Source organism: Haemaphysalis longicornis, unplaced genomic scaffold (assembly GCF_048455015.1).
Source record: "Haemaphysalis longicornis isolate Haplotype H1 unplaced genomic scaffold, Haemaphysalis longicornis Haplotype H1 scaffold_5, whole genome shotgun sequence".
In the NCBI taxonomy this organism is placed as follows: Eukaryota; Metazoa; Arthropoda; class Arachnida; order Ixodida; family Ixodidae; genus Haemaphysalis; species Haemaphysalis longicornis.
The window spans coordinates 169,408,036-169,424,120 of NW_027526385.1; the positions used below are offsets into that span (position 1 = coordinate 169,408,036).

At 43.2% G+C, this 16,085-nt stretch overlaps 1 protein-coding gene and 1 long non-coding RNA gene across 2 annotated transcripts in view; both read left to right on the forward strand.

Moving 5' to 3' along the window:
• Positions 1–9,032, forward strand: LOC144139505 (uncharacterized). The gene is made up of 3 exons (XR_013316236.1): positions 1–77; positions 4,953–5,262; positions 8,787–9,032. It is a non-coding gene; the product is annotated as an uncharacterized LOC144139505 (long non-coding RNA).
• Positions 9,033–12,993: 3,961 nt separating this feature from the next.
• Positions 12,994–16,085, forward strand: part of LOC144139994 (phosphatidylinositol phosphatase PTPRQ-like) — a 42,220-nt gene continuing 39,128 nt past the window's right edge. Inside the window, exon 1 of the mRNA XM_077672211.1 lies at positions 12,994–13,026. Coding sequence (XP_077528337.1) covers positions 12,994–13,026 — 33 coding nt within the window. The remainder of the gene's footprint in view (positions 13,027–16,085) is intronic.

Here is a 16,085-nt window from a genome sequence, read left to right on the forward strand (position 1 = left end):
AGGTAATAGTGATCCTACAAAACGTCAGCCAAGATAACAACACCGAAGCAATCGTCTTTACGCCAACTTTTTCCTTGGTAAGTTTATTTGCTGCTTATTCTTTACTACTAAAAACCGCACTTCAAATAGTACCCCATTGCAAGCAAGCGGACACAAATACGCTCGGGTCTAGTCCTAGCACCGTATTTTTATTATTGTTTTTTGGCAGGATAATGGTTTTTACCAAAATATACCGGTCCCATCAGCGAAATTCAATTGAAGGGGGAATAATTTGGCATACGTAACAAGAAAAGCACAAAACTCCCATTTTCATGGGTGCAATAGGCAAAGTATATAAAATTCTGTGCTTGACGTTATACGTAATTCCAAACACTATTAGAACTAGATTTGATGTAACACGTCACGTGCAAAGTGTTACTTTATTCACGTTAATATTTTGCGTTCGAGAAAAATTCTATGTGCAGTATTCTAATAGTATCCTAATGTGCAGTATTCTAATAATGTCTTTAAAGGCGCCAGACCGCTTCTAGCAATGCTAAAGAACGGTTTTTCGGACCGCTAAAAATCGCAAATAAAAGAAATTTCGCAAACACATACATAGTTTTTTTCGCGAGGTGGGGACGTTTTGTAAAGGTGTCGGTGTTAGATGTGCACTTGAAATGTAGAGAAATGTTGCATGTTTCCCTTAACTCACCAACCAGTCTTTAAAATTTTCTGAGTGAACAAAAATACTTCCTGTGCACGCAGTATTTTATGGAATTTTTACCTGAAAAGAATCCGGACAATAAATTTTCTTCTGTTGTGCCCTTGGTATTGATCTACCTGCAAAATGCGAAAATTACTTGACTGCTATGTGTTGGTAAGTGATTTGTCCAGTAAAAACACGTCAGCCACTATCTCAAGGTGAAACACGCGCGGAGAGGGGCAGTAGTACTCGCATCCCTACAAGAAAAACGGTAGGGTGGGCAATCGATACTTTAAGTAAATACCCCAATTAAGCAGTGCAACTCTTCTTGGCCTTGTGGTTGTCCATATTTCGTGCAAACTGCTAACGCCCTCGTATTTTAGTGTTTACTGGTCTCAGAAATGAGGTGGCTATTCAAAAGCCGCTTTTTTGTTCGGAATGTTTTCATTTCGTTCCTGGTGAACAGCTTCACACACCAGTTCATCAAATTTATATTTCTGGACAAGTGCAAAGACAACAATGGTAAATTGCAATGTTCGAACCGCATGTGTGCGTCGGAATGCCAAGGGACTTTACGCCTTTCTTCATCACGTGGGGTTTCTTTTCCTAAACCGTGCCCAAATGATTCGTGCGATCTTGAAACAACCACATCGTTTTTTTCACAATAATTTACGAAAACGACCGAACAAACATCAGACGACGAGATACGTGCGCAGGATGACTGAAACTATTCATTGGAAAGAGAGGATTAAACGCCGAAGTTGCGACCAGTTGAGGTGCATGCAAACAGGTCAATAAAAGTTAATGGTCTCACCACCGATGCGTTTATGAGCAGGCTGCAGGAATTTAAAGGAGTGACAACATTTCACACACGCCATGCCACAGGATACATGAAGTTTTACAAAATATTTCTGCTGTCATACAAAATTAGTTATTCTGGGAACCACCGAGACAGGGCACTGAATCACTTTTATTTCGGGCTTGGTCGAAAGTTAATAAGTCCTCGCAAGTACCATCTTCCTGGGCAACAATAGCGGCGCCAGTACTTCGCGTACCGAGAAGATGTACAGGCGAGCCAGGGTAACATGAAGGATTTCTGCAAAGACCCTATCGCGATGGCATAAACTTGTGCAGGTCATTACCCCACGGAAAAGGAGAGTCATGTTTTGCAGTGATTGGTGCCTTGCTGTTTTTCTTTCAGTTTTTGTTGGGCCCACTGCAGGAGCGCATGCAAAAGTACGCCTACAGCCTCGATAAAAACAATATCGTTATAAATCGAACCAGGGCCCTCAAAATAACTTGCTTTCAGAGGAGCCGATGGCTTGTGCGGCGTTGGCGCTAAACCTAACTATCTGTTTTCAGAATTTGCTCACAGTAGTTGTCACGGTTACCTGACTGAGCTCGCAGTGTTAAATGCAAATGGCAGCTATCGCACTGTCTTTGTAGGAAATGCTTTTGGTGAACCGACAAGGAAAATGCGTAGGGAGATTGATAACGCGAAAGCCTTCGGTGTCTCATCAAACGCTAAGAAGGGGTACAGCTGTCGGCATCAACAAAAACGTTACAACGCTTGCCACCGCTGCAAAGAAAAGTTAACAAAGCGAAATAAATTTGTTGTATAGCGGATTTCAACCATGCTGCAAGCAGAAGGCAAATGCGCTAACTATTGCACTAACCTGACCTCTGATCAGAATGTAGCAACAATTAACCAGGTGCATGCCGTGTGACCGGTGGTGGTGTCGCCAAGCAAAGAGCCAGGGCACGCGGACGAGAGCTCTGACTGTAGGGAAGCTGCGTGTGCGTAACGGCTTGGCTGCTTGTCGGGTAATTCACGTTAACGCACAAATAATAAAAATAAAAAAATAGTGTGGTGAAGTAAAATATGCGGATTCGCCTTCACAAATATCTCGGCGCACCTTGTACGAACGTCGTTACTGATTCGCTCTATTCGTATTATTCCAGTGCGTTGAAGCGCTAGTGAGGTGGATCATGTTCACTTTAGAATGAAAGAAAAACTTGAGCTTTTTAAAAGTTGCCTTGAGTTTGTGTAACTGGCGGTGTGAAGTGGGAACTTTCTTCTGAGGTCACAGCAGAGGCGCTGCCAAATTATGTGACAAAGAAGAGGAAGATGAGAGGGCGGAAACCAAAGCGGCCGAAGCAGCCGCCACATGTACTACAAAATAAGCGGTAGTACCTGCGTGACAGGTCCTTAGAAAACTGGTTTTACTGCGTCGGGTATTATTGAACGATGTAGAAGGGAAGGAAATAGCTAGGAATGGTGTTGGAATAGGCTGAAATCTTGACCCTTTGTCCTGGTAAGGTTAAGCCAGCGGTCCTTGGAGGAGTTTGTGCGGCATAATAGATATATTGGTTTGTAAGCCGTACCTCAATTTCCGGTGCGCTAAAAGAAAACAGAACTTGTGCAGAATAAAAGTATACGCAGCCGAATGCAACTGAATAGTGAAATGACCGCACATATAATATATTCAAGAAAAAAAACATGTTGTAGGTACATCCTCCCTTTCCGGCAAAGCGGGATAACATCGTCATTTCGGTGCCCCCAGTTTCTGCAGTTGGAGGAAGACTGCCATGTTAAGGTATAACAAAAGGGAGCAACTGTAGGCAACACTCCGCAGCACCCACTCTGGGATGATTCTTTTAACGACAAACAAACTACAAAACCGAGTTAGGCACCACGTTTCATGGCCTAATATGTACGAAATAGGCAAAATAAAGTGTTGACAGTAACAATGCCTTGTGTGTATATTTGATTTGGAGTACGTCAATCACCCTAACAATGATATCACTATTATTCCCTATGGCTGCTGTAAACATGATCGTACTACTGTGCGGTTCAAGATATTGACTGAGAATTGGGCCATATAAAATTATTATAAAATTTGACCACCGTTTGAAATTTTATTGGTAGAGAAAATATTTACTGAAATACAATAAAAGGCTAGTGCAACACCCCAAGCTCACATGTGCAGCTCCCTTGGTGAGTGGCTTTGGGGTCGGCGTCGGAGGACAAGCATTAAGAGTGAATAACCAGATGTTTATAAACACAGCGGCCATATCCCCATTGCTTTTGTGTGCTGCTCTGGGTCTATGTTTAACTTCAGTAAAATAACAGCAGCGCTAGCCATGTATACGAAACCCCCATCATTGCATTTGTCTTTGAGGTTCAACAACGTCAACCACTCCCCTTAGCTTGACTTCGAGAAAAGTAGTACTTTCTTTCAATAAATACTGCGTTGACAAATTTACAAATCGTATTCGGACGCTATTCCCAACCTCTTGTGTTAAGCATGGACGTTTGCTAAAGTACAAATTGACCCTTATGACGCACCAAGCTGCGTCTATCCGCTACCTGGCAGCGGTTACTTATACATGTCGGCGACCGCAGAGCGTGTAGAGGCCTAACCTAGAGCCTTCGTCGACCAATTTCACCTTATCGTCGGGCAAGAAACCAAATCTAAACAGAAAAACACGGAAGTTTTTACAGAGCAGGCTCTATGAATAAGCCGTTAACAAATGGGATTCATGAACACAAGCTTCAAACGCATTCCACAATAGCGAGAGAGGTGCATAATGGAGCTGCGCAATACATCACCACTCCACTTAATTTGAAGCAGGTGAACATGATTGGATATCTACAGACACGTAAACCAAGATTCTTCTATCCGAATCAACAAAGACCATTACTGGGAAGATGGCATTGGCATAGTGTGAGCAAAGCTGCTCTCTTAAACTTATTAAGGACAGTTTGGTGCTTTACATCCCTCTCTCTGTGAGATTGCTCCGACTACAAGAATAGTTCAGCCATTGCAACAGAAGTGATAACTTTCCCCTATTCAGAACATTTGAAAAGATCCCCGAAAATGGCCGTTACAACTCTTTGACAGCATAGTTTTATGTGTAATAGGATGTCTCAAAAGTTTAGAAGGGAAAGTAATCGTGAAATCTGCCTACCAGAACTCGTAATAATTAATTCGGAACGCGATACAACGAGTACATTTGTTGTACGGAACAATAGGCTAAAGTTCTAACGGCAGAAACGCTATTGTTTTAGTCACAAGAGTACGCTACTGAATCTTATTTACCTTGACTGCGTGAAATTGTCTTTCACTGCAGTTGCATGACGTAGATTCTTGACTTTTTCAAGGCCGTTAATTAGTAAACTCTACACCATACAAAATGTTTCATCGGCAGAAATTTTACATCCAAGGTAGTGACACAAATTCATTTTATTTTGTGTTTTCTGCAGACGACGAACCCGATAAACGGCACGAACAATATTTCGAAATATTCTGAAAAGCAAGACTTGCTCTCGACTACCATATATGAAATTTCTGTTCCGAATCAACAAGTCTCCTCGCCGACGGCGCTTTGGGCAAAGGAAAAGGGAGTTCACAGGGCCACGATTTGGTTGGAGGGAAACAGCCAGACGTTTTCAAACTACAGCCTTCCAGTGTTCGGCCTGATGCCATACAGGAACTACGAAGTGCACATGCGGTCTTGCGCTGCTAACACCTGCAGCGGCAGTATATCAGCACGCTTCAAAACATCACCCTCAAGTAAGGCCATTTTCTGTGAATTCCCCGACGAACTGTTTTGCATGTTTTCTGATTTTGTTTGAACCAACGCCTCCGAATAGGATCTAATTTATTGAGCAGTGAAGATAGTTACCAGCGCGTAAACAATGCTTACATACGACTAGATTTTAATCATATCCATGGCAAATTAGTTGCTTCTCGCAGATCTAAAAAACTATTCAGATGCACTCAGCAATTTCTTATGTTAATTAGTCACCAAAAAAATGCTGTGTCGAAATATATGCGATTACATTTTCCTAATTTTAAGCATTTAGATTTGTTTTACGCGTACGACTTTCACTGCATAGCTGTGATATCTAGTCGCAAACTAAACTATGCTTATGATTACTTTACGCACAATTATGGCGCTGATGCGATATGTTATCGTTGTGGTTTTGTTTTGATTCTGGAAATAATGTTCCCGTGTCATGGTTTTACCCATTGGCCTTCCCACTAGTGCTTACGTTTCTGAGCGCATGCCTTAACACGAAGAGAACTGGGGTTGCACAGTGCGTTAACAGGGCTATAAGCATTTTCCTGGCAGCCACTCTACTAGCTTTTTTTATTATTTTCGCTGCCGAGGGAGAACACTTGTGAGGTTTACAAGACAATTTAGGCATTTCGCTGCTTTTTCATACGCTTTGACAGCTGCCCCTCTAGTTTGTGAATGCACAACTCTAATACAAGCTTGCTAAGACACAAAGTTAACTCTTCCGTGTGTTGGCTTTAAGAAAAATGAAAATATTTTATCAGAAGAACTTGTGATTAAGGAAGTCTTTATTACTTGCAATTTTAGGTGCAGCCTTGTTCCACCAAGTTATAAGTTGGTTTTCGAGACCCCCGGTTAAAATTCTGTCCACATTGTGAGCGTTACGTTGGTTTAGAAAGTAAAAATTTGACATCTTTTTTGTGGAGTGCATTATGAGCTGCTTAGAATCGTCCGCTACTGGAAACTGCAGCACGCGCCGGGAAAGGCACCGGGCAGCACTGAAAAAGGTTATGTGAAAAAAAGAGGGAGAGAGCGCTTGCCATGAAAGTGTACAGTAGTGGTGGAGGATGGATGGCCGCTGCCGCATGTGCAATACCAGCAGCCTTGAGAGGCAAATGTAACGACGAGGACAAGCAGGGGGCTTTTGCCAAAGACAAGTGAACTGAACGAGCTTTTGAGGGTGCGGTTCGTGGGACAGACCATAAGGTGACAGCCGCGACCGTGAAGATCAAGTGGAAGTTTCACAGTTGAACAGAAGGCCCAAATAGGCTTTCGCTTTCAAATTGCTCGAAAGTTCTACTTACGCTCTCGACATTTTTTTAGGCAATAAGGTAGGTGACACTAAAATTTCTACGACACTGCAGTGATTTAGCCAGGCGGCAGCACGGAGTCCGCTCCCCGTCGCTATTTCAACAATAAGCTTCGACGTGCTGCGCAGCTCCACCCGAATTGGTTGTTGTAGTCAAGGAGCCCCTTTTAAAGAAAGGTTTGCACTGGTTCATTAAAAAGCTTTACTTTGGAAAGCAGCCGTGCGCATGGCAAGAACTGAGTAAAAAATAAACACTGCGACGAATCTACTATTACATCAATCCGAAGCTGTTACATCCCGTGGTTTAGCACTTTCGACGTCCGCATTCTGTCATCTTGGTTCCGTCCCAAAAAACAAAGCCGTTTGGTTTGGAAATGCTGCCTAATCAGTGCTTCCCTAAAATGATCGCGCCTGCACCTGCCCCCGCCCATTTTACGTCGTTTAATCTCGCAGTGTGTACGGGCTGTATCTACCGCAAAACTTTCGCGGAACAGTAGGAGGTGTTCGAAGGTAAATCTTTAAAAACAACGTTTTTTATGGTTCCCGCTGACATACATGTAGAATTCGATGCCTAAACATTCGCTGAATTCACATCGGCTTAAGATTACCCTATTACGAACAATTGCGGTCAAGACTGTCACACAGCCATGAAAACGTGCACAAAACTGGTCACTTGAAGTTGTAACAAAGCTTGGGAAAGTAAATGCGCCCAATTCGTCTGTCGCAAGACAAACTTCACAACAATAGTTTTGAGTTTCGATACGTGCTCTTTCCTGTTGGTTCTCGGACGCAGTACAAGTAAGTAGCTTGTGCTCCCTATAGCTTATACAGCTGTTTTATGTGTTTAAATGGTTAGGAAAACCTGGGTCATTCTTGTTAGCACCCTCAACACTATAGCTTAGAATTAGGAAGTGATAACCTGAACGACAAGTGAATTGTAAAAAAAGTTAGTGTTGAGAACAGACACCAAGACAGAGTGGCAAACCAGAAAAAAAACTTGGCGTCGCTTTATAAACAGCTCACGGTGTGCGCAAACCCTTAACGTATTCTCCTGCTCGGTACACCTCTTCGCGTGATAAAAGGACGCTTGAATTCTTTGTTCCGACAAAAGTGCTACCACGTTTTTGTACTTAAGTTTCAGTTGATCTACTGCAGTGCTTTTGAGAATTGTATCTGGAGCTTCGGGACAGCAACGGTCGTCTCGACTGCTCGGAAGACAATGAAACGCCACAAGAGAGAATATGCTCGACCACTTAAAACAGCACCACACAGAATAATTTATATTCTAGGTGGTGCAACAGGGGTGTGGCCATAGGGGTGTTTCAGTGTCAGAAGACCCTCCGAAATGTCCTGAGCGATGATTCCCTACTCTGTCCACTCCACAATTCGGATTCTTGCCGTGCAGACTGTTCACACACCGCTTAGTTTTATGTAATGGAAACAAAATAATAAAATTAGGTAAGAAAATGAGAATGAAATAATTTTTGCGCGCAGGCTATATTTCATTTTAAGTTTTTGTGTTCGGCGGACTATAAGGCCCCCGGAGAAATATATCCGGCTACTCCACTGGTCTTCAGCGAGCACAAGGATTTACTCTTCGCAACAGGATACAAGAGAGTTTTGCATTCCTACAGAAAAAAATGGTGGTATTAGAAAAAAATTGACGCAGATTGCACTACTTGTGCAAAGCTTGACAAAGAGCGCAGCAGTATATCGAACAAGTTTCTTCCGGTCTTGCTAAACCAATTCTAGAACCGATGATTTAAAATGCCTTAGTAGTGAATGTTTCTACGCACTACGGTAGCTTCGAGCCCATACGTGTAAATGGTGAAGTCTACCTCCAGCGAAAATGGTGTGGCGCTGCTTTACCTTTTTCTACGTGTCGCTCTAAACAAAATATTTAAATAAACAGTTGCGAAAACCAAAAAGAAACCCTGTCTTATGGTATTTGCTTTCTGCATTGTCAAGCACAAGCTAAGCTGTGCCTTCTGGCGGTCCTTTAGGCTCGGTCTTATGAGCAAATAATCACCGTCATTCCTTGCACAACATTTAAAAGTACCTTTAAAATTCAAGTAGCTACAAAGCGCACTGTTGATTTTTAAGCACTGCGAATGGGAAAGCGGAGTCAATAATTGTCCTATGTTTTCGGTGTGATTTGCTTCATATTACCTTGGCCCTACACGATGCCTTTTTCTTTTGTTATTTCAGACATTCCTAAAGCCACGATTACTAAAATATTCTCTAATGACACAAGCTCAATTCATCTGGAGTGGATCTTCCCTGACCCCGATAAATGGCTAGACCTTGGTCTTCAGTTCGAAGTGCGGTCCTACAACGACGGCGTTTTTCAACTGTTTACAACCACAAAACTAGCACTCACAATCAACAACCTCCATTCTGGTGCGGAGTACGATGTCGAGGTTCGGCCTTCCCTCGAGGTAATACCGGGAACGCGAAAATACGGCTTCCCGGCCGAAGCCATGGTCAGCACCTGGCCCCTCGGTAAGCACAATTTCCAGTGCGCCGTATGTTGTGTTTGCTTCAGAGGTATATTTATTCATGCATGTAATAAATAGGCCATGCTCAACCTTTCTTTTGAAACCGTCACGAAAAAGTCCTCGAAAAAGATTAGGGATTTCAGTGTGGTCGCTTTGGAGTGTTTTTTTTACCCTGATAAAACAGCTACGTTCAGAATTATGTCGAAAAAAAGGGAAGAGAGTACTCAAACAGTGTGGAATAAAAAGCTGGAAAAGTGAAACCGGTACAAGGAACCAAAACCGAAATGGAGCCTCACGCTACAAATGCTCCTAAAACTGTGGTTTTATTTTTCATCGAACAAATCAAGTAGAACTGCGAAAAGGAGAACCGAAAGAAACCCGAACACACCACAAAACACTGTTGGACAAGGAGTTCCTCTTCGTAACAGGCTAGAACAGAATTTTGCATTCGTACACACAAAAAAATGGCGGTGTTAGAAAAATATTGGCGCAGATTGAACTAGTTGTGCAAAGCTTGACAAACAGCGCGGCAATATATCGAACAAGTTTATTCCGTTCGTGCTAAATTTTGTTAGGTTTTGGTAGTCTAAGCTAAGTATTGCTTGGTTTAGGCCGTTCGCCACACCAATTAATTTGTGGGCTTGACGTTGGGCGTTCTCCGTTGCACGAAGCCCGGTGTTGTTTTGCCAGCGAATCTGTTTCTACTGCGCATCACAAGCCTGTACTCTGGGTCTTCCTATCTTCACTGTTGTTTAGACGCGGCAGCTTCGGCGCGAAGCTCGGGATATTATCTAATCGTCTCATATGTTCTCTACCACCGATATGATGGCGATCGCACCGCGATTCTTGTTCCGCACGAGTAACATACGTCTCCGGCAGACCTATCTTCTGCTGGAGTCTAAACGCTCGGCATGGAGTCGCAGTGACGTCCCAGCTAGACGAGACTTGGCGCTGCTTCAGAGCTGCGCGTAGGTCGGACCGGGCGGATGGCTCCAGAGGAGTTTTTGTATTTTGTGCTGACGCCACCGAAACAAATTGAACCTTAAACATCTCCTCCGGTAAACCATGACCTTCTCGGTTTCATGTGATTCCCGTCTGCTTGTTGCAGGATTTAGGGAAAAATCACGTCCAGTAAAAGTTTGAAGTGCACCGAGTTTGCGCCACCAGATGGTGTCTTTGAACCAATAAGAGCTTGAAAACCTCAATTTCGGCCTACGCCTTTCGTAATTAATCTCTTTTGCTGCAGGCTCGTATGTTGTAGCTACCATTGGGAAAATGAATTTTCTGATTTATAACAAGCATACGGATGAGGGCGAGAAGAGGTTGCTAATAGGGTCAGTGTTCATCTGTATGGAGGTTGCAGCCAGGCATACTCCAAGAAAACAGCGGGGCAGTATACATAAGAGAAATGTGCAGGGAACAGGTACGCCGGCTTCGTGTAGGTGATCGCGCTTTTTAGGTTCATTGTGGTTCGAATATGCTGCCCCACCGAGCTACAGCACTGGTTAGAAATTTATGTTGCTTCCATATGAAAATTGCTAAATCCCTAGCATCGTTATTAAGAGCAGTCGTAGATAGATTTTGGTTATAGCGAGTAATTTACACGCCTACGAAGCACCACCAAATACTCACAGTAGCAATTTATACCATATTCCTATATTTACGACACCTGCAACTATGTTTGTTATCACACGGCTTTTAGAGAGAATGCTGGCAACTTGAAAGGTACATGCCTCCTTCTGCGCCGTTTGTAATGAAGGGTGGTTTACTGCGCTCTCAGTACCTAGTCGGGGCCTTTTTTGTGAGCCGGCCAAGTCCGCCTACCTCCAGTCAATATCCATCACGCAGTGCTTTCTGGTTGTGCCGTGTTTCGAACCATCTGATAGTTAGAGGTTTTTGTAGTCCGTAACGGACCAAAAACTTGTTTATTTAATTCATTAGAGCAAATGAAGGATGAATAACAAACAAGGCACAGTGCCGATAACAAACTGATTTTTTGCCCATTGCTCTGCTTTTCACGGCGACGTAAAATACCTTAAAGGGAGAAAAAGCCCCCCTTAAAAGAAAAATTACCGCTTTTGTGGGCTGACAATGCTCTCCCGGATTACCCTGTAATCGAACATTACGACACCCAGAAGCTCTAGACAACGGATGGAACCAACACACTGGCGATGGGCAGGCTCAGTTTAACGGAACTTGATGCTGAGTGAGTTTGTTCACATTTGAATAACAAATAAAGGAAATTTAGACTAATGCGTAAGACTTGACAGTAGTGAAGTTGTATGGAAGAGCAGTGGTTTTCCTCTCTTTCGCCTCACGGCGTTGTTTAGGCCTTGCCGCTGTACGAGGAACCACAGCTGGTTGTTCCTCCCTTATCGCACACAATTCTACGCCCCAAGTGGCCTCGTGGCCTTTTTTCATGGCGCGCGTTCATGGCTGCGGCGAAGCTTCATTGCTCCACCACGTCCCGCGCACGTCTCCTTTTCCTCCTCGTTAGTGTTCCCCCTCCTGCCTATCTCTCCCCGGTATCTGGCCGCTGCTCCATGTCCGGTGCTTGCGAAAGGGGGTGTGGTTTGACCCGCGAAGAGTGCCCGAGGTAACGTAATGTAGCTTGCCCTAAAAAAGAAATCTCGCCGCATGACAGACGTAGACGAAGACGTTGCGTCTTGTCTGCATCAACGTCTGTTTAACACAACGTCTCCGTTTTATTCACGCGATCTCAGGCTTGGTCAAAACCCAGTTAAAGCCGTTCGATGTTTATGGAAATTCGTAGGTGCTGCACTGTTAAATTATAAGGAAATTTTCTTTGATATCTTTAAAATACTCATTCGGAAGTTTTACCAAAGCAGCCAGTGCTTAGCTCCACTTTATATATGGCAGGCTTAAGAGTAATCTTAAACACGTCCAACCAAATTCATTCCTACAGAGATAGACTGCACATAATGAAATGTATACCGTCATTGGACCACACACCTGCCCGATATTGCATTCCCTTGCAGCCCACATGCGCTATTACCGAGAGCAGAAAGGGAATATACGTCTAGTTTCTGTCCCCCATCAGGGCAATTATCATTGAGTGCCCTAATAAGCAAGTCACTTCATCACAAGGCACCGCCTTAGAGGTGTAAACAACATATAATAAAACATTTTCTACGCACTCGGTATACAGCGCACAATCTGGTTTATTAAATATACGCGTACCCGGTGGCAACGCTCCGCTGTATTTCTGTGTCAATTTTGTAAAAAGACCCCCCCCCCAAAAAAAAAGTGATTTATTTTGTCTGAGAATTACTATAAATAAATTCCCGATTATTGCAAAATTTTTCTCGTTATTTTAACACAGAAAGTACTTCTCCAAATATTTATTCGCTCTTTTATCACACTTGATGGCCCTCCGCTGTGCCATACCAGATATAGCAAATCTGACTTTGAATGTAAAAGCCACCGCAATGGCGAACATTAGCCTACTAAATCTGTTGCACAAGACAAAATTTAATAATAAGTCTGTGTGTACCATAACTGCGTGCGCTTTTCTAGTAACAACTGAAATGGTGTCCACGCACCAAAAGATTTTCCAGAGGCCTTTCCTTTTGATTTAAATAAAACAGAATAACGTTCCTAATGCTTTGATTAGCAGCATACTAAACTATTTTAACGTTGGTGCAGGCCAATATCCTTATTGCGGCTTTGCCCACAGCCTTAATTTATCACATACACTTAAAAGAAAGGTTAGCGTCGAGAAGCAAAATAAACAGTTGAGAGCATGAAATATTGTAAACGACTTATGCGTTACCTGTAATATGTCTGTGTGCATACTCATGGAGCAAGAGCCAGCAAAGAGCCCGTTATCGGCTTGATATAAACTGAAGGTTTCTGGACTTGCAATTGGCATTCAAAGTTTAAGACTTTAACGGTTGATGGTCCGCATCGGCTATGAGGCACGCCTGCGAGTAGGGCCCCGGAATAATTCCTACCACGTAGGGGACTTTTCTTGGGCGCAATTTTTGATACGCGGGCATTCTCGCTTTTCTCCTACATATGAAGCCGCCACCGTGGCCGGGATCATACCCCCGCCATCACGATTTTTTGCTATCAGGAGACTAGGAATAAACAGCTCCTCTGTTTATTCCCACTATACTGTACATGTACTGCACATGAACTCCACGTGCAGAGAGTACTGCACATGTGGTACTGCAATGATTGGAAGTTGAAGGTGTATTTGTTATAAAAACTGTTGTGTTTGTTTGGTGCTCTACTCTATTATAAACATGTTTGTACTTGTTTTTCTGTTTTTAAGATCCGATGCAGATTTTGTCATAATTGGTAAAGTTTTTTGCACAGACTAGTCAGGCACCGAATTTACCGTTGTCATCGACACCAGTATTGCATTTTGCTTCGGGCGGCGCATGCACACACACAACAGTGATTTCTGAGATGCCCAATCCGGTTGTTCGTAACCAAACATAAGGCGGCAGTTTTCGTACAAAATGAACATACGTAGTTTTGATGAAGGGCTTGTAAGCACTCTTGAATTGACCGACTGTTACTAGGTTTTTGCGTTTGTCATGTTCGTATAACTACATTTACCTCTCTTCATTTTCTTTACCCAGTTCCCCTGCCACCAACTTTATGGACCAAGGGATTCGAAAATGCCGCTGACGTAGTGGCTGTCTCCTGGAGTTTTGTCAACAGCACCGTTGTTATTATAGAGGTAACATGAAATCTGCACACAAGTAGGGCATTGATTAAGATTTGGGTTTTCGGTGGCTGTGTCAGCAAACGGGTGGGAGTATGAGAAGTGGCGTCTTATTTAAGAACAGTTGGTCATCTCACGAACAAATGTTTTTACATACATTGGTATTTTACTTGAAATACTGGTGCTTTTCGTTACCGTAGTGAATCCAGTATTTGCAAGAAACGGGGAAAGTATAGTGGTATTATCTTAAGTTCTTAGGTAGGTCACTTTAATAGCGTATAAACACACATTTGAATTGCTCGTGTTGACTATAGAATATACTGATAAAAAAGTAATAGCAGGATTACTAAAAATAGTTTCAATATGAATAAAAGGTACCTGTTTGTCTTTTTTTTGTCCTTCCTTGAGTAGAAAAACTTACTAATTCGGAAAACTGAGGGTACAGCGTTTTCTTTTGAAAAAAATATTTTGGGATGGGGGATCTCAGTTTCGCCAGAAGTTTTATTTGGCTGGTGAACCACGGCAACTCGTTTGGTAAGTTTGCAGGGAATTTCATTATTTGAAGGTGGAATGAGTAGAGGTGATTCAAATATTGTAATGTGTGACGTCAGCAACTCATATTTTCTCGACCTATCAAGCTCGGGGGGGGACAGAAGAAAGAACAAAACGCCGCATGAATGCGGTGTTGTTGCTTTGACCACGCCGCAGACGTTCCTAGAGACAAGTCAAATATAAACGTGACTTTCAACCTGGTTAAGCCGATGCGGACATCGCACACTGTGTTAATTGCGCTCATGACTCCCTCAGATCTTGCACGTGTTGTAAAATAGAGATACAAGACAGTGCACGGCGGCAACAATGAAAGGAAGCAAAATAAAGAAGAAAAGTGTCCTTAAGGTTGAACAACAACTTGGGGGATAGCGGTGAATGCTGCTGCTAAATTGAACAAACCACGGAACAGAGGTAGTTGGTGTACAGCTCAGTTGGCGCAATAAACGAGAGGCTGGACAAAAACACTCAATTGAAGACTCAGGAACCCTCAATTCTTCTCAGCCGCACTCCTTCTTGCTCTTTTTTTTCTTACTTTGAGGAATAACGGTTCGCTCTGACACCGGCCCCTCTACAAGACAGGACGGTACACCAAAGGGCTAAGCTCTGGGATAATTCTAAACAAGATCATCGTGTTCGGGGAAATTCCTGGTTTCGCTTGAAATTTTACCTATTCTTTCTTTTCTCGGTTTTCTGCTTGAATGGGAACCATAGGCACACGACACAATTACATCGAAAGCAACGTTACCTTGCGTATCGCAGCACCTCTGTTTTAGATAATAAAAGTAAAGCAAATACTAATTGATTGTGCATAAAACTTACACGAATCTTTTTTTCAGCGTGTTTGTAGAGAATCTGAGCACAGCTGTGGAATTCACAAAACCTATTATCTTTATTTGGTAGTTGTTATGTTTGATGGTTATAGTCCACCAACTAAAAACAGACACTGGCCACGAGTGTTTATAAAAAAGAAAAAAAAACACGTTTCTACTCCCGTACAGGAGCCTTGGTCACATCGAGTTGAGAGGGCGAAAGTGATGTGGTTATGTTGGATTCAAGATGTGACGTAGGTGACGTCCGTACCCGTGTGGGATGTTGCCGTCATTGGGAATAAGTGTTTGTTGCGTGGTGTGGATGTTTAGGGATTCAAGAAAAAGCAGTGCGGTCCAATTCTTCCCTTTTGCCATTATTTTCTCATTTGCCCTGTCTATTTTGTGGCGAGTTGCTTCTTGTGTCAAGCCATACATGTCCTGCTTGAGCCTTTGCTGAAAATTGGCTGTCATGCCGACATAGCTTCGATCGTAGTCTGCGCAGGGAATGCTGTAGGTAACTCTGGGGAACTTTTCGTTCGTTACCTTGTCTCTGACGTTCACCAAGGAAGGCCCTAACATTTCTATTGCTGCGTGCCCTACCCGAACACTGTAGGGCGTAGAACATGCATCATGTGCTCGCTAAGTCCATGCATATACGATAGCGGAGCACGATTCTTGGGACGTGGAGTGACGGACGTTCAAGTTGGCTTTCCATGGAGCGCACAAACGAGTAAGCGTAGCCACTTGCAGAGAGTCCTACTGCACATGCTCTATGTCGGCAGCGATATCTTCCAGTTTCTTGCAAACCCTGTTCGTAGGGCAACTTGCCACACGTGTACGCACATTAAATACGTCACATCTTGAATTTAACATAACCACATCACTTTCGCCGCCTCAGCTCATTGGGAACAAGGCTGCAATATGGCAGCCGGAACGTCTTTGCTTGATTTTA